Genomic DNA, 19,045 nt, shown 5'->3' on the forward strand with positions numbered 1-19,045 from the left:
AGTGTAATTTCGTTTGAATAGTGTTTCCGCATGAAATGTCTTATTTCGTTTGAAAATGTAATTCCATGTGAATGTATGATTTCGTTTGGCATGTAATTTCGTTTGAAAGTTGTTTGGTTTGAAATTTTTCTAAGTATTAACCTGATTGTATGTTGTTATTTTTCAGGCTTCGAATGTGTTGTTTGATCCATTGCACAACACTTGTTGTGTTTATGATAAAGAGATTCCAAAGATGGCTGGATTCACAGGAATTCTTGAGTTTATGAAAAGATTGCCGATTCAGAAAGCTTTGACAAACCAACATTTGGTATTCAGATCACATATTAAGCTTTTTGGGAGAAGGCAACGTATGATGAGGAAAACAAGACAATAAATTCAGTTGTGAGCTTAAACGGCCAAGAGAAACCAGTAATTATAACTGAGCAGCTTGTAAGAGAGGTGATAAAGTTTCCAAATGATGTGGATTCTCCTACGAAGTTTCCGGAAAGGATGGTAAAGGGATGCATGTTGAGGTTGGGCTACATTGGTCCACTAAACAAGGCAAACTATTTGAAAGCATGTTTTCCAAGGCTTTACAAGTTTCTTATTCATCCAGTGCTGCTTGCTCTCAGTCACAGGAAAGGAGGTTACGATGTGATAAGAGACTATCAAATGAACATGGTGACAGCTCTAGTGCGTAACAAGAAGTATAATTTTTCAAAGATTGTGTTTCATTATATGGTGGAGAATATAACTTCAAAAAGCAAGACTTGGGTGTATCCATGTTTTATTCAGATGATGATAGATCACGCGTATCCTAATCTGGAGCGAAATGAAAACAATGATTTGTTGGTATTATTTCATATGGATAATGAGTCTTTGAAGCAGTTGGCTAGATATCATCCAAACCATCCAGAGCCATCGTCAAAAGTTGAATTTTTTGGCTTCATCAAAGACAAGAATTATTAAGATCTAGATCCAATCAATCATAAGAACTGGAGGAATAAAGAAGAGATGAAAGAAAAGACTTATGCTGATGAGCTGAAAGTTCTTGCAGATTTCAGAGAATCTCACAACGAGTGGTTCTTAAAAGAAGAGAAGCAGAAAAGCAACTCCGAAAGTTCAAGAGGAAGAAGGCTCGTCTTCTCAACCCAAACAAAAGCGTCAAAAGAAAAAGATTGAAACCATGCTTGTTGATGAACCGAAAGAAGATGAAGCTGAAGCTGAAACTGAAACAGAAGGCAATGTTGAAGGAGATCAAGTTAGTTTGACTCCTGAGTCTGCAAAGTTGTTAAAAGCTATCAATAAAGAACTTGCAGCTGGTAATGAAGAAGGTGATGATGGTGATAAAAGCTCATCAAGTTCGTCTGATGAAGAAATTGATGAAAATGAACGTGCGAAAAGAATTCAAGCTAAATTGAGAAAGAAAAGCAGCTTAAAAGAAAGAGGAGAGAGGAGAAAGATGATGATGTGTATGTTCCATCTCCTGAGCATGTGATAGAATCTCAGACACCTCCATCATCTGGTGGCAGGAAGAAACAATCTGCAAGAAAGAAAGTTGCTACTCCAAGAGCAAAAGGTTTGAAAATTTTGTTAAAGAAGAAACCAGTTCAAAAACCAAGTAAACCACCTACACCACCACCTGAACCATCACCACCTAAATTACCACATAAATCACCTCCAAAACAACCTACACCACCTCAATCACCACATCATTCACCACTTCATTTATCACCATTACATCAATCACCACCACATCTTTCACCACAACACCAAACACCAATTCAAGAGCAACCTGTCCTTACTTCACAACAAATTTTCCAAACACCACCATCCACACAACCACCCATCCAAACAACTCCTGGATCTTCTGGATTCAGAAATTTTCCAAACATCCCTATGAATGTGAATATTGGTCTTGATGATATTAGAGATTTCGACTTTGCAAATAATGAGCAAGTAAGGAGATTGGAAAAGAAAGTTGAAGATGTTCTAGTTGAAAACAAAAGGTTGGTTGATCGTGAGAAGAAATTGGAAAAGCGTGTTAAGTCTGTGGAAGCTGAAAATACTTCATTGTTAAAGAAAATTAAGCTGATCAGACAGAAATAGACATTCTGAAAGTCAAAGTTGCAGAATTAGAAGAGGAGAAAGCACGCCGATATGAGCAGAATAAGTACTTTGAGTTGAAAAACAAAGAATTGGAAGCTGCCAAAGCTATGAAAGAAGATGAGATTTATATGATGAATAAAGTGCTAGAAAATATGCTTGGAAAGTCTGTAGAGCAGAGATTTGAAGAGATTGAAGTCGAAGAGGTTAGAGCTCGACGTCAAGCTGAAATTGATGCTCAGATGAAGAATAAAGACAAGGGTGTTGAAGGTGTTAGTGAAGTTGTTGAAAGATCAATAGTTCCATCTGGTGTTTCTGAGTCTCATATCCAAAATCCTCGTCCTATATCAGCAGTGTCTGCTATTTTTGAGGAAGACGTGTTGATAGATGATGTTATAAATGATGAGGAAGATGTTGATGAGGATGATAATGAAGAGGATGATGATGAAAAAGTTGATGATGCAGATGATGTATTCTCTGCAAGCAGTCACAGTGACGATGATGATGATGATGACAATGGTCAGGGTGGTACAGGTATTAAAGTCACAGAAGCATCGACTGAACAAAATGTTGATGATTTTCTTCACGATGATGCAAATGAAGATCATGAAAGTGCTGAAGGAGAGGGGGAGCAAATGGATGATCAAAATGTTGATAAAGTTGAAAAGTTAATCTTGAGTCTAGAGCGTGAAGTAGAGGAAGGTGAATTCAGGCATACTTACACCATGAATGATATTATAGAGATGACGCGTATTGTTGATCCTAACTTCAAGTTTGACTTCGAAGAAGAGTTGAATGCATTTGATGTCAACCAACAGCCCGAGTATCAATACAAGTATGTTGATGAAGCTGATAATTATGATAGGGTTGAGATTGAAGACTGCAGTGACGAAGAGAATGTGGATATAGATACGTCCAACTTTCCAACACTAGTTGAATTTTTCAGTCAAGAGAATGCAGATGAGTTGAGAAGGAAAGTTGCTGAAATTTTGAAAGACAAAAACTTTGATGGTACGACAAAAGATCCACAGCGTGAAGAACGCAAGAAGTGGTTTAGAAAAGACACAGAAAGAAAGTTCAAGCGGCCATTAAAGTATTATAAAAGAGACAGAGATGTGTCACTTGGGGATATCATCAGTTGGGGATTCTTGCCTCAAGTAAATGTGTATGCAATCAGGCGAGAGTTTGGTGTCCAATACTTTGAATACATTCAGGATATAATGACATTACCTTAGTGGGATGTTGAGGAATTGTCACAAGTTAGAACGCTGGATTACCCTGTCAGAAAGTATGATATACCCGTTTGGGGTTTGAAGAAGTTTGTAGCGTTCAGAGGGTTCAAGCTCTGGAAGCCTCACTACCCAAAGAAAGTAAGGAGGGTGGATCCTGAAACTGGAATTGAAGAAACTATCTTGAAAATAAAGAAGCCGAGAGTGATCGAGAACATTCCTGTGCCAAAGATGGAGCAGGGTTTCCATACGGGGTTCTTGTATTGGGTGTATAGTTGTTTGACAACTGAAGCTGTGATTACTTACAGAGTTGAAGCTGAAGTCAGATATATTCATGTGTATGATCCTCTGTGGCTGGTTAACTGCTCGACCAAAGACATTAAATGCTTATTTGTGAACAAGATCGGATTTAAAGCTGAAGATAGAGAGCAAGCTATGCAGTTTCAGAAGGTTGTGACCATCTGTTTCCAGAAAGGAATTAATGCTGAAAGCCAATGGTCATCTAAGTGGCGAGAGACAAGAAGGAAGAAAAGTTGAAAGCTGAGAAAGAACGAAAGGCACGAGAAGACAGGGATAACATGCTGAGGCATACTGTTAATCAAAGAATGGCTGCTGAGGAAAAGAAAAGAGTTGAAGAAAACGAAAAGCTTAGGAAGCTGCTGATGAAAAAGCCTAAGCCGAGGGAAGAACATTTCAAGTCGCTGTGAAGCAAGTGTTGAAGACCAGACTGAAGACTCCGGCAATATCCAAGGGGGAGTTTGTTGGTGCATAATGTCTATAGCCTACGTCTGAAGTCTAGGTCATGATGTATAGGGGTCAAATATGTCAAATATGTAAAGTTTAGGGTTGTTTGATGTAATTTCGCATGAAAGATTGTAATGTAATTCTGCACGAAATTACCCAGGGTAATTTCACATGAACCGGAACATGTAATTCCATGCGGAATTACAAGCCTATAAATAGGCAGTCATGTCTTCTCATTTGGCACGGAATTACATGTAGTGTCATGAAGTGCTGCTGAAATTCTACCGTGTAATCAAGTCTAATTTGAATGAGAAGCTTGTTTTGAAGTATAATAATCTGTTTCTACTCATTTCTTCATTGATTCTAAGCTGTTTGTTAGTTTCCGCCTCTCAAACAGTTGTGTATTGCCTCTGATTGACTCATTTGGTCGGTAAAACGATCCTACATATACGAAACCTGTTAACTTCGTGTAGGTTCGTGTCGTGTATTCGTGTACGTGTCTAAAATTGCTAGTCCTAATACTATCAAAGTTGGCCATGATAAAGACATCTAGCTATATCCATACATCTTACATGAGAAAATAAAACTTATACAAAACTCAAGAGAAAATTATTTAGTTACATTTATACAAAACTCAAGAGAAAATTGTTTAGTTACATGTACATTTAGTTTTCTTGGTAGATTGCCACAATAAGGATGTCGTGCAAATCCTAAACATCTTACATTAGAAAATAGTTTTTTATGCAAAACTCAAGAGAAAATTATTAACTTGCTAATTAAGTTTCCACCAAACACCTTCATTTGATGATTGAAACCTACTTGAAGCTTGAATCCAACAAATGTGGTGTTATTATGCTTCGTCTTAATGGACTGAATCAAGTAACGCACACACTTCTAAAATGAAAGAATTTTACTTTGAAGACTTACCCATTTTGATACCCAAACTTCCAGCGTCACCTAGGCTGGTGGGTGTGGGGTGCGTCCCCGGCCCGTTGGCACCACCGCCCCCTCCGATCCATCGCATCAATTTTGTCGCCTAACCCACACATGTGACGAGCCTCTTTATTATGTATACCCTCATATGGCCATAATAAAAAAATGGAGGTTCATCATCCACACCCCAGACCCATCATCACTTGGGTAAGGTGATAGTTCCCTGATAGGGGTGTTCAGAATTCGATTCGTATTCGAAGAAATCGAAATTCGATTAATAAGGTTCGAATTCGAGTTCTTCATATCCTAGTCCAGTAATCGAATTCAAATCGAATACAAATTTATGATTTTTAATTCGATTTTATTCGATTCGAAATTTGAACTCAATTTATATATAAATTGTTAATATATACACACACATATATAACATCTAAAGTTGGCCAAATTATGAACTATATCCATAAGTGATACATTTATTATTAATAACATTATCAAACCTACTGACATATAGCCCATACTACTTATTTCTAAATTTTTACCTAACTTAAATCGCTACCAGTAACCAACCTAGCTTCTAAACTTTGGAGTTTTGACATATTGATAGTTAATTAGTTTTGCATATTATCATATATTATGTTGAATATAATTAGTTTGTAATAGTTATAAAAGTAAAGTAAAATAATTTATTTTTTAGGGTGAATTCAAATTAAATCGAATTCGGTATGAATTCGAGTTTCAAATACTAATCGAATCGAATCAAATACAAATTCAGGTAAAAAAATAAAACTTGAAAAATTCTATTTGAATAATTCGAAAATTCGTTATTCGATTCGATGAACACCTTACTCCTCGGTGACGTGGCTGCTTATGCGGCGGACCATCACCAAGTGATGGACCACCTCCACACCTACCAGCCTAAGACATAAGACAATTGGGTGTGGATGAGGGTAGTCCCTTACGGATGATCTACCACGTAGACGTCCATGTCAGCAGGTGTGAGGATAAGCATAGCGTTGTTTCAAAAACTCAAAAACCTTTTTTAGAATAGCATATATCAATTAATATTGGGTTATTAGTTTTTTTTTTTTTAACGGCAAATTTGAATCACTGTCTGTTGACCAAAGTCAAAGCGCCCCGCTTTGGCCATAGCGGGGCGCTTTGAGTGTGCAAAAAGACAAACGGCGTGTGCGAATAGACCCAGCCTTTTATAATTTTAACTTTTACTGATGTCCAGTCTTCCCACGTGATTGATTATCCACAAACTAACCTTTATCACATTGTTCTCTTTTACTATTATTTTTACCAAAAGAGCATTCATTTAACCATTGGAGATCAATACCTTTTACTAATTTACATGTTACATATTATATTATAATCTTTTATACCATTTTTTATGAAAAAAAACATGTTACATATTCTTTACATAGCAATAGTCAAATCAAAATTCCTTTTAACATAATTATAATCAATGATGGCTTAGAATGCATGCTTAAAAAATAAGTAAACTTTACTACCTAAATACTCATTCATATAAACCATCCATTCCAAAAATCTTCAACTAAATCCACAACTTATAAAAACAAATCATTAAAAGAAAGCTTTTAACTACTAAAAAACATATCATCAGCTTCACACACACAAGATTTGAATTCATTGAATGAGTCCTGTCATTACATAAATAAAAAAAAAAAAAGTATTAAAAATAGTAAAATACCATCACATGGTTCCTTTCATAATATTCAAAAAAAAAGTATAAAAAACTAAACCTAATTAATGACATAGGATCCAAATTAAATGTCATCATTTAACTTATTTTAAGGATCATGCTAATCACACACGCCAAAATAATTTTCACACCCCTAAGCGCTCCGCTTTGGCCATAGCGCGGCGCTTAGGGCGACAAAAGGTGATACGAGGTTTCGAATGACTGACTGAGTGACAGACTGACAGACATAAAGGGTGACTAGGTTTCAGTCACCCCGTGAACCCTAAGCGCCGCGCTTTGGCCATAGCGCGGCGCTTCGATCCCAAATTCTGGCTTTAAATCACTAGCCAGACAACAGATTCATCACTCGAATAGTTTTCGGGCCTTGTTTTCTGTCGATCTTCTTTGCTCTATTAGTTAATTTTTTTGAAAAAACGATGTCGTGGTTCAGTAACTATCTTTTCGGTGATTATTCTGACGAGTCGGTTGTTCCTGATTCTTACGAGGGGACCGCTATTTCTGACTCGTTTGAGAAACCGGTGTCGTCCAACTTGAGGGAGACAGAGGTTGTATCTGGCATTCGTTATCGTGATAACACGGTGCAGCTGGATTTGAATACCCCTGTGGAGGACCCTTACGCACAACAAGGTTATTCGAATTTCGGTTACGGTGGCGACTATAGCTTTGTACAGCAGGAGTGTTATCCAAACGACAGTTACGGTTGTCATCAAAGTTATTCAAATTTCGGTTACGGTGGCGAGCAAAGCTTTGTACAGCAGGAGTGTTATCCAACCCAGAGTTACGGTTGTGAACAAAGCTTTGAACATCAAGTCTATTCGAATGTCGGTGACGATGGTGAGCCGGAGGATGCGTCTGTTGACGAGGAAGGTTGTTACCCGGTTACATTTTCGTTTGATACAACGCAGACCTTTTCGTCACGTAAAGAGATGGTGCGTTGGGTACAAGACACGGCAAAAGACAATGGTTACCTCATTGTGACAAAGAGGTCGAATAAAAGAGGAGAGAATTACAAGATTTGGTTTCAATGTACTTTTGGCGGGGAGCATAAGAGTGTAGCTACACAGAGGAAAACGGGTAGCAAGAAAATAGGCTGCCCGTTCGAGATGATCGGGTTTTCGGAATCATCCGGAAGTGTTTGGAGGATCGAGGTGACGAAGGCGAAGCATAACCACACTCCCATTGAAAACTTCGAGGGTCACGCGTATGCGAGAAGGCTTTCTTCGGAGGACAAAAAACTGGTTAAGGAGTTGGCAGAGCAAGATATTCGCAACCAAAGTATTTGGCGAACGCTGACAAAAAACAATCCGGCTAGAAAGCTTATTCCGAAAGATATACACAACGCTGTTCAGAAGATCAACGCCGAAAAAAATGTAGGTAACTCTCCGATGCAAAAACTTGAAAACATTCTTATCGAAAAAAATTACACTTATTACATGCGCACGAATGAGATATCGAACGAAGTTGAAGACGTCTTCTTTGTTCACGAAAAATCATTCATTATGTGGTGTGCCTTCCCGCATGTGCTAATGATTGACGCCACATACAAAACGAACATGTACAACCTGCCATTTGTTCAGGTCGTAGGCATGACGTCGACAAACAAATCGTTTACGGCTGCTTGTGCTGTAATTTCCGCCGAGAAGTCAGAGAACTACCTATGGGTGTTGCAGAGGATCAAGTCTATGCTGGCAGGATGTATGGAACCGCGCGTGATTTTAACAGACAGGGATTTTGCGCTAATGAACGCGTGTGAACAAGTTTTTCCAAAAGCGCATAAGTATCTTTGTCGGTTCCATATTCAACAAAATATTAATAAGAACAGCAAGAGGAAATTCTCTGACAAGGAGTGGAAAGAATTCGTACGTACATTTTGGACATTGTGCGAGTCTACGACCGAGGAAATATACATGTATAACTTGGAAAACTTTGAAGCACAGCTGAAAGAAGCTGACCGTGAACGTGAGTATTTCTTACATAATTATGTTCAAATTTTATATAATAACAAAAACTGACTATTTACGTTTTTTAATTTTAGAGGTTTATGATTATATGAAGAAATCCTGGTTGGATCCGTACCGTGAAAAGTTTGTATCTTGCTGGATTAACCAAACTATCAACTTTCGCCAGACTACGACCAACAGGGTTGAGAGCATGCATGCAACATTAAAAAGTCACTTTCCAAGTCATCGCAACACACTGGATAAACTTGTACTGTATGTTGATCATGTTGTTGCTAAACAATACACCGAGATTAGAAATACCTTTGAAACAAGCCTCAGAAAAGTGATGACGCACCACAAGAATCAGCCCATGCTTGCATATATTCTCAGAAAGGTTTCAATATATGCGATTGAGCTTTTGAGTATGGAACTAAAGCGTAAGGAAGACGGGTTGAGAGCCTACGGTGCAAGCTGTGGTTGCCAACTTTTTACCAGCTGTGGTTTGCCATGTGCCTGTCGTTTGGAAAAGTTGGAAAATAAAGGTAATTATTATTTTTGAACTTTCCCGTTATGATTTTGCCACCTAATTTGTTTTCATCCACAGGTCAGGAAATCCGGATCACACACATAGACGTGTTTTGGAAGAAGCTTGACTTCAAGCCTGCAAGGAATAAAATAGAGGATATTGATGTTGATGCGGAATTTGAAAAATTGAAAAAACAGATCGATCCAACACCCCCTCAAGTGAAAAGGAGCTTCTTTGAAAAGTTTCAGCAAATCCTCAATCCAGGGAACAGTAACAAAAAACCTCCTGCTGTTTTGAAGAAAACCCGTGGTCGACCAACATTGAAAATGCAGGAAGAAAGAAAGGCTGAAGCTGCTAGACAAAGCTCCTACATTCCGTCAGAAGAAACTTGGGTCGATGCCTCAGACGATCTTCCCCGTCACAGCTCGTACATATCAGCCGAAGATTCTTGCAGAGGAAAGAATACCAAACCGCTCAACCTACACCCTGATTTCCCGAATATCAAGCTCGGTCCTAAGACGGATATAGCGATCCGCAACTACGCATCTCAGATTCCCAACGTGATCCATCCATACATCGTTAAAATAAAGGATGTGAAACCAGATGGTCATTGTGGATTTAGAGCGGTGGCTGTTGGGTTAGGAGTGAAACAAAATTCATATTTGAAGATCCGGGAACAGCTTTTAAAGGAGTTACGTATGCACGAATCGCTTTGGAGGCAGGTTTTCGATCCGGAAAATGTAGGACATTATGATGAGCTGGTTAAACGGATCGATTTCAAGGGGGTGGGACGAGCAGGTATCGAAAATTACATGACGATGCCTGAGACGGGGTTTCTTATTGCCCAACGATACGGTGTGATTGTTCACACCTTCGACATTCGTGGGAGTGATACAATTTTCCCTATACTGGGCGGCCCAAACGAAGCTGATGAACCTCACCTGGTAGTTGCGGTTGTGTTCGTCGACAAGGGTCATTTCATACATGTAGAGCTTGAAGGCTCTTATCCAATGCCTCCCCCAAACCTACTATGGACAGCGAACAGAACAGAGCGCGCAGCAGCCTGGCATACATTATACAGTGATCAGATCAACACGTACGAAATGCTTACGTATCGTGCCCCCGACCTTAATGCAACCCCATATGTTCACGATGTATCTTAAATGTGTTTAATAATAATCACGTTTGTGTTCATGTATCCTAAATGTGTTTAATAATAACCACGTTTGTGTTTGTTCAATATACGCGTTACATCACGTTAAAAACCGAATGTCACCGACACGACCCAATCGGATTCAATACGCACTTGTACGACCCGAAATGACAACATACATCATAATACTGCAATTAATGAAAAATTAAGTCATGTTCATGTATGGTAGGCGGCTGTTACACATAAAACTTCTCACAGGAGTACTTGTGATTTCAAACCTAAATGACACGAGATAACGGAATAAGACATCACACGTAACCGATTTGATCCGAAACTTGCCGTATAGTCCATATATATTAAAAAATGATGTATAAAAGAAAAAACGGCAAATTTAGACCTTTTATTGACCCGTTTGTTAATTAAATACAATTTTAAAAAATTAAAAAAAACACCAAAACGCCCCGCTATGGCCAAAACGGAGCGTTTTGGGCCCAAAGCGCCGCGCTTTGGCCATAGCGGGGCGCTTTGGTCCCTCGTTATACCCTGAAGCGGGGCATCTCCCCCCTCACTTCACCCAAACAACATCACACACACAAACAGTGCGATTTCACACACTCGAGCCATTTTCGTTGATTTTCCGAGCTTTTCAGCGGCTAAAAGGTTAGATCTAAAGCCCTTAGTCTTCGTGTATCATTTAGTGTATATTTTAGAGCATGTTTGTGTTGATTTGAGGTTAGATTGCTGCTGTGTTCGCTGCTGTTCTTCAAAATGAAGAACCAAAGCGCCGCGCCGAGGCCATAGCGGGGCGCTTTGGTTCAAGTTTATTTTTTTTTTCTTTATTTAATTATCTATTTAATTATTATTATTTAATTATTATTTGTTTAATATTATTATTAGTTTATTATTATTAATAATTATTTGTTTATTTATAATTAATTGTTTAATAATTATTATTAGTTTATTAATATTAATAATTATTTGTTTATTTATTATGTTTATTAATATTTGTTTAATAATTATTATTTGTTTAATAATTATTATTAGTTTATTATTATTATTTAATTATTATTTGTTTATTTATTATTATTTGTTTAATAATTATTATTTGTTTATTTATTATGTTTATTAATATTTGTTTAATAATTATTATTTGTTTAATAATTATTATTAGTTTATTTATTATTATTTAATTATTATTTGTTTAATATTATTATTAGTTTATTATTATTATTAGTTTATTATTATTAATAATTATTTGTTTATTTATAATTATTAATAATTATTAATATTATTATTAGTTTATTTATTATTATTTAGTTATTATTTGTTTAATAATTATTATTAGTTTAATAATTATTAATATTATTATTAGTTTATTTATTATTATTTAGTTATTATTTGTTTAATAATTATTAATATTTGTTTAATTGATCAACGTGCAGGGATGGATTTATCCGATGAGGAGATTGAGCATATTGATGAGGGATTGGAGGGGGGCGAGGAGGAGCCGGAGTGTCCGTATCTTCAGTTTCCGGTGGGGTCACGAGCGAGGGGGAGATGCGCTAGGTTGCGCACTATACCGATTGGGGAGCACGTTGGGATAGACTGGGAGCTGCTAGCTACCGTGGGGGAGATCGAGTGGGCGCGAGACATAGTTGGGCTAGATACTCCTTGGTCGCGCCTATTTCAGATGGCGATGGAGGACTCGTACCCGGAGCTTACGTACGAGTTTTGCTCTACGTTTACATACGCGCCGCATCCGGCCGATTACGTGGAGGACCCTTTATTTCCGGTACCCGAGGTTACATTCCGGCTGGCCGGTCAGCAGTTTGAGATGAGCGTGCGGGAGTTTGCTGTCCACACAGGTTTGTACACTGAGCCTGAGCTTGATACTGATTTATATACGCAGGCTGTTACGATGTTGGACAGGCAGACTCTTATTAGTTTCTGGAGGGCCATTTCCCGGGTTCCCTTTGGGAAATCCTGGCAAAAGGCCACCACCATCAGAGATCCCTTGTTCCGATACCTGCACCAGGTGATTGCGTCTACTATCGTGCCGCGAGGTTCCAGCAAGGAGAAGGTCAACCTTAGTGACCTTTTCTTTCTTTACTGCCTACTACGCGGCCAGCCCTGCGATCTAGCAGCCAGCCTGGCAGATTACTTTGCTACTGCATACCATCGGCAGCTCCGCGGGTTTCTTCACACTGGCTCGTTTATCACCGCCATTGCACGATCGCTAGGGATCGTGCCCGAGCTAGATCCGCTGCTGTCCGATCCGGTCCCGTCATCTAGGTTGGGCCGCGCGTCAGTATCCGCTATGCAGATCACCCGTACCTATGATGTCGGGCTCCGGTTCAGGGGTGCTGACGGGCTGATTTGGCAGCCAGAGGTGTTGCCGGAGGTCATCCCGGTTGTTATCGAGCTGAGGCCTGGGGTGTTAGCCCCTCCTGAGGTTCAGCGGGAGGCTCGACGGGCTCAGCGACAGGCTCTGGGCATCGATGAGCCTGAGGATCAGCCTGAGGGTCAGCCTCAGCCTCAGGCTCAGGCTCAGGCTCAGCCTCAGGCTCAGGCTCAGGCTCAGGCTCAGGCTCAGGATGATCCGGCGCAGGAGGAGCCTGTCGAGGAGGTTCACGTACCACCAGTTCAGCCAGCTCCTGAGCCGCCACAGTACCCGCAGCACGTTTACGCTGACCTACCTCCGGTAGCGCGTGAGGTGGCTCGGGATTTCGACCGGCGCCTCAGACGTCAGGGCGCACGCATTGACTGGATCGTCCAGACGCTCGTTGAGCTACGAGAGCTCGCTGCGTTGCCTCCACTTCCCCTCCCACCGTCCCCACCGCACGAGGATTAGTACATTAGTTTGTTTGTTTAGTGTTTTGTTATGTATTATTATTGACTCAGTTGTACCTTTTTGTTGTGTATTGTATGTACAAACTGATATATATATATATATATTGCAGTTAATCTTTTATTTAAATCACGTTGGTTCTGGATTGTTTACGTTTAATGCTTTCTGTATATTTTATTTAACGTGTTCGCTTTATTTAACGCTCGTTCAACTTATTATATACACCTTCTGTAAAAATAACGACGTAACGACGTAATTATAAAACAACGTTAATTTAATAAAATAACGACATTTTAATTCAAAAAAGGCAACATTCAATCATTCAAAAACAAATTCCCATTCATAACGGCAAATATCACATAAAAATTTTTTACTTCAAAAATATCTACCATACTAATTCAACCAAAAATCCCTACAAAACTAACCAAAATCAACCCAAATAATCCCCACCCCAAGCCCCAAGCCGTTTGTCTTTTTGCACACTCAAAGCGCCCCGCTATGGCCAAAGCGGGGCGCTTTGGCTTAGGTCAACAGACAAGGACTGACAGAAGTCAGTCCTTGTCTGTTGACCAAAGCCAAAGCGCCCCGCTTTGGCCATAGCGGGGCGCTTTGAGTGTGCAAAAAGACAAACGGCGTGTGCGAATAGACCCAGCCTATTTTAAAACAAAAGTTCAAAACTGACCCAATTTAATTATCAATTGACCGTTTTGCCCTTTTAAGAATATGCCAAAACTATTTGACCGTTACACCCACCACCTCTCAAAAAATTTCAAAACTGTAAACCCTTTCACACACTCCTACTATCCTTTAACCCTAATCCCCCTTTCAGCTATACAATCAAGAAATTTCACATTTTGAAGTATACCCATTTCATCTTTCTAGATCTGCTTCCTTTCTTGATTTCAAGATCCCATTAGGGTTTCATACCCATTAGGGTTTTGTTACATTTTCTTGAAAAAGTTTGAATTTTTATACAATTTAATTGGTTCTTTGAGCTTTTGGGTCAAGGGTTTTGGTTAATTTGAAAAAGGGTATGTATTGAATTTGAGTAATTTGTAGTGTACCCTTTTCATCTTATAGATCTGCTTCCTTTCTTGATTTCAAGAACACACCCATTAGGGTTTTGTTACATTTTGTTGAAAAAGTTTGAATTTTTAATGCCATTTTATGAAATTTAATCGGTTCTTTGAGCTTTTTGTGCTAGGGTTTTGGATAATTTGAAAAGGGTATATGTTGGAATTGAGTAATTTTGGTTGAATTTTGAAAAATGGTGGCAACAAGGTCTCAGGTTAATGTGATTCAAGAAAGAAATGAAATGAGGGATGAACAAGATAACCCGAATTTGGGGAATCGGCATCAGTTGAGGAATCCGCATCACGGGTTGAAGGAAAAGATGAAAGCTTTGACACAATTGTATGAACAGCAGAAACAGTCTTCGATTTCGCTGCGAAACCCTTCTCCGAAACCGGATAAAGTTCGGTTTTCGACCCACCCGAGTGTTGATCTGTTGAGTAGTGGATCTTGCAAACAAGAATCCGAAAAGAGGAAGTTGAGTGTTGTGGAGAATCAGGTGATGAGGGAGAATTCGATGCCCGTTTCGACTGTCAGCAAGACTTATATCTTGCCACAACAGCCGCCGCCTCAACCGATCGCTGCGGTGGCAGAGGATGCCAAAGAGAATATAGCGGTGGCGGTTGATGGCGGCGGCGGTGGTGGTAACGCTGAAAAGATTGTCGTAATGAGAGAGAATTCGATGCCGGCCTCGATGGTCAGCAGGACTTATATCTTGCCACAACAACCACCGCCTCAACCGCCTGCGGCGGCAGAGGATGCCAGAGATAAAGTAGCTGCGGCGGTTGGAGGCGGCGGCGGTAACGGTGAAAAGATTGTTGGATTTACATGCCCACCAAGACGAGGGGTGGTGACTACTAATGTCGTAAGAAAGTTATCAATGGGGGGTGGTGGTGGTGGTTATGCGGCGGCAGGCGGTGGCGGAGAAGGGGTTGTTAAGAATGCAGCAGAATCAGAGGGTGTGACAGTGAAGTTAGGAAGTGTAGGTAGTAGGATTCTTGTTTTTGTACGGCTGAGACCATTAAGCAAGAAAGAAAAAGAAGTTGGTTCAAGATCTTGTGTTAGGATTGTGAATCAGAAAGAAGTTTACTTGACTGAGTTCGCCAACGAAAACGATTATCTTAGACTTAAACGACTTCGCGGTCGTCATTTCACATTCGATGCTGCATTCCCGGATTCGTCTTCCCAGCTCGACGTTTATTCGACTTCGTAAGTGTACAAAAATTATCTCGAAATTCACTTTTTGCATCACATTTCATCATCGTCGTCATAATTTTTATAGATACGCCGGTACTTGTTCGTGTTCGTTCATTTAGAATTAACTGAAAATGAACGAACAAAAACAATTAAGGGAGCAATTTTTTTTGTTCGTTTCAAAAATCAACGTGCCCATTTTCGTTTATGTTCGTTTGGTTGATAATCTAAACGAAGGGTGCATGAATAGACGAACAAAAAAGAACTACTTAAGCGAAAGAAGGCCGTAACCAAACAACCGAACGAACACCAATGGGGCTTGTTTTTGTTTGTTCATTCAGCTTTAACCGAACAAACGAACAGATAACAAAGTTTTTTTTTGTTTTTTGTTTGTTCGTTAAGAAAATAAAGTGTTCATGTTCGTTGATGACCGTTCGTTATTGCTCTAAACGAATGGTTCAGGAACATAAACGAACATTCATGAACGTAGATGAACAAGCGAGGCATGTGTTCATGTTAGTTCGTTTTTATTAAATGAACAAAAAGTTGTGTTCAGAATCTTTCTTTGAATTGTACAGAACATCTGAGCTGGTTGAAGCAGTTTTACAAGGAAGAAATGGGTCGGTTTTCTGCTACGGTGCAACAGGTGCTGGCAAGACATTTACAATGCTAGGAACCGTCGAAAATCCCGGTGTAATGGTTTTAGCCATAAAGGATTTGTTTAACAAAGTAAGAAAAAGAAGTTGTGACGGAAATCATGTAGTTCATCTGTCATATTTAGAGGTTTATAACGAAACCGTTAGAGATTTACTTTCTCCCGGACGCCCTTTGATCCTTAGAGAAGATAAACAGGTTTATATCGCATTTTAAAGTTTAAATCTTTGTGTTGGAGATCTTGTTATAAAGATTTTGCAAATTTTATTTGGTTTATTAGGGGATCGTGGCAGCAGGGCTCACTCAGTATCGCGCGTATTCAACTGATGAGGTGATTTTTTTCTAAACTCAAGAAGACGTATTTTAATTTCTTTATAATTCGGATGTGTGAATTGTATAGATGTATGTTATAGGTCATGATGTTGCTTCAACAAGGAAACCGTAATCGGACTACCGAACCAACTCGAGCCAATGAAACATCGTCACGCTCCCATGCTATTCTTCAGGTTTTACTTTGACTTTGACTTTGACTTTGACTTTTGAGGTTATACGAAACTCATGTCCAGTCTTGAAAAGGGTAACAACTTCATTAAATTTTAAGGAAACCGTACGTTTACAAGTTTTTGACTTTGACTTTGACTTTGACTTTGACTTTGACTTTGACTTTGAGGTCAAACAAAATTCATGTTCCAACTTGAAAACAGTAACACATTGATCTAAAATGTTTCCGTCTCAACTTTAATCTAAAATGTTTGGTTTGACCATAAAAAGTCAAACTGTACTACTGATCTTGTTAACCGTAAACTTTTATATTGTATCAATCAGGTTATGGTTGAGTATAGAGTGAAAGATGAATGTAACAACATCATAAACAGAGTTGGAAAATTGTCGTTGATTGACTTAGCGGGCTCAGAGCGCGCCCACGCAACTGATCAAAGAACACTGAGATCACTTGAGGGCGCCAACATTAACCGATCGTTACTTGCGCTTAGTAGTTGCATTAACGCTCTTGTTGAAGGAAAGAAACATGTTCCTTATAGGAACTCAAAACTCACTCAACTGCTTAAAGATTCTCTTGGCGGGCCTTGCAATACGGTTATGATCGCGAATATTAGCCCGAGTAACCTCTCATTTGGCGAAACGCAAAACACCCTTCATTGGGCCGATCGAGCTAAGGAGATCCGTACTAAGGTTTGTGACCAAAATACCCTTCAAGTTTCTTGTTATCTAGTTATTACAAGTAGGGGTATTCAGTATTCGATTCGGATTCGAAAAATTCAAAATTTGACTCGTTTCGAATTCGATTATCAAGATTCGAAATAGGTTTTCAAATAGTTGTGTTCGAGTCAATCCGAATTCAAGTCAAGTAATCGAATACGAATTTATGATTTTCAATTCGATTCGAAATTCAAATTCAAATTATACATATTATTTAGGCTGAATTTAAATTAAATCGAGTTATTCGAATCCGAGTTTCAAATAGGAATTGAACCGAATTTTGAATTGGGCATAAAATTCGAATACGAATTTAGGTAAAAAAAGTAAAAATTCGATTCGATTAATTCGAAACACAAATGTTTTATTCGATTAACTCCAAACAGTATCTTCTACGACACGTTTGTTTTATTACAGTTGATTATCTGATTCTCGACCCGTTTGTTTTATCACCGTAATTTCTAGGCATACGAGGCGAATGAGGAAATTACAAAAATACCCAATGCAGAAACCGATCAGGCGAAACTACTACTCGAATTACAAAAAGAAAACCATGATCTAAGAGCCCAACTGGCCCGCCAACAGCAGAAGTTACTAATGGTTCAAGCGCAATCTTTAGCCGCAGCATCGCCAACCCCTTCAACAATATCATCGATCTTAACAACCCCACCGACTTCATGTCGACAAAAAGAACGAAAGCCGAAATCTTTCTTACCCAGAAACTGTTTCACACCAGAATCCAAGAAAAAAGCACCCGAAGAAACCGTTAAAGAGCTTAAACAGACTATAAAGATGCTCGAGGCTGCTATGGAGAAAATGAAGAAAGATCATGGGCTGCAAATGAAACAAAAAGACGATTTGATTCGTGAAATATCGCAGAAGGGTGGAAAGAGAGTTGTGACGAAGGGAAATTTGAGACCGAAAGAAACGGAAACCGGTGAGTTGAAGAGCCCGAGTTCGCGGTTTATGTCGCCGGCTGTCAGAGATAAAAAACGAAGCTTTTGGGATATAACAACTGCGAACAGTCCGTCAGTTGTTACGTTAAACGGGAGAAAAACTCGAAGCCATGTTGTTAAAGAACTCGCAGCAGCTCCGTCTATGCTTCTTCAGGTTTGATTATCTTAATAATGTATGATTAGTTAATCACTATAGTATTATTATGAGACTGATTAGTTTGTGGTTTAATTTACAACTTTCAGCCAGGTTTTGCGCGTCAAAAACCTTAATCAGTGAGGCTGGAACACGAACATAGAGAATGCTTTAGAGATTGATGATTTATCTTGAATAAGGTTTCCTAGATTAGATTCAATTAGTGAATTACTGATGTTTGGTAGTTTGTTTTCAAATCGATTCTTGAAGATACGTTTGTGGGTATGCGGTTTTTTAGTCATACGGGTCGTTGTATTTATAACATGTCTTCGTTTGATCGCTTCATCTTCTTTTAGGATAGTTAGCTGTCGCCACTAAAAGTTTGACAAACAACAGTAAAAGTTTACACTTAGTTTTGTTCAAAGGGATGCCTAAGCATAATAAACTTCACATACAGATCTCAAAAGTTCATTCAGTGCTATGCTTGTAAGCGAGTGGTTTCTTCTCGGTCAAAGATAATGCCATTCATTGTTGCCACTGATACGAAACAACATGAAACAAAACCATTGGATGGGTGTGGCCTTGACAGGTAAAACTGAATCCCGAAGGCTCAGAACGGGTATTCAGGTTTGGGACTA

At 39.1% G+C, this 19,045-nt stretch overlaps 1 protein-coding gene across 1 annotated transcript; it reads left to right on the forward strand.

The window, feature by feature from the left end:
• The first annotated feature begins 13,956 nt into the window (after positions 1-13,956).
• LOC110919388 (kinesin-like protein KIN-8A) lies at positions 13,957-18,754 on the forward strand. Its single transcript, XM_022163662.2, has 7 exons — positions 13,957-15,464; positions 16,028-16,301; positions 16,384-16,434; positions 16,517-16,609; positions 16,929-17,294; positions 17,784-18,428; positions 18,518-18,754. The coding sequence occupies exons 1-7, from the start codon at positions 14,452-14,454 to the stop codon at positions 18,542-18,544; spliced, it is 2,469 nt and encodes an 822-aa protein (XP_022019354.1). The 5' UTR covers positions 13,957-14,451; the 3' UTR covers positions 18,545-18,754.
• Positions 18,755-19,045: the final 291 nt, after the last annotated feature.

This window comes from Helianthus annuus, chromosome 2 (genome assembly GCF_002127325.2).
Source record: "Helianthus annuus cultivar XRQ/B chromosome 2, HanXRQr2.0-SUNRISE, whole genome shotgun sequence".
NCBI classification, from domain to species: Eukaryota; Viridiplantae; Streptophyta; class Magnoliopsida; order Asterales; family Asteraceae; genus Helianthus; species Helianthus annuus.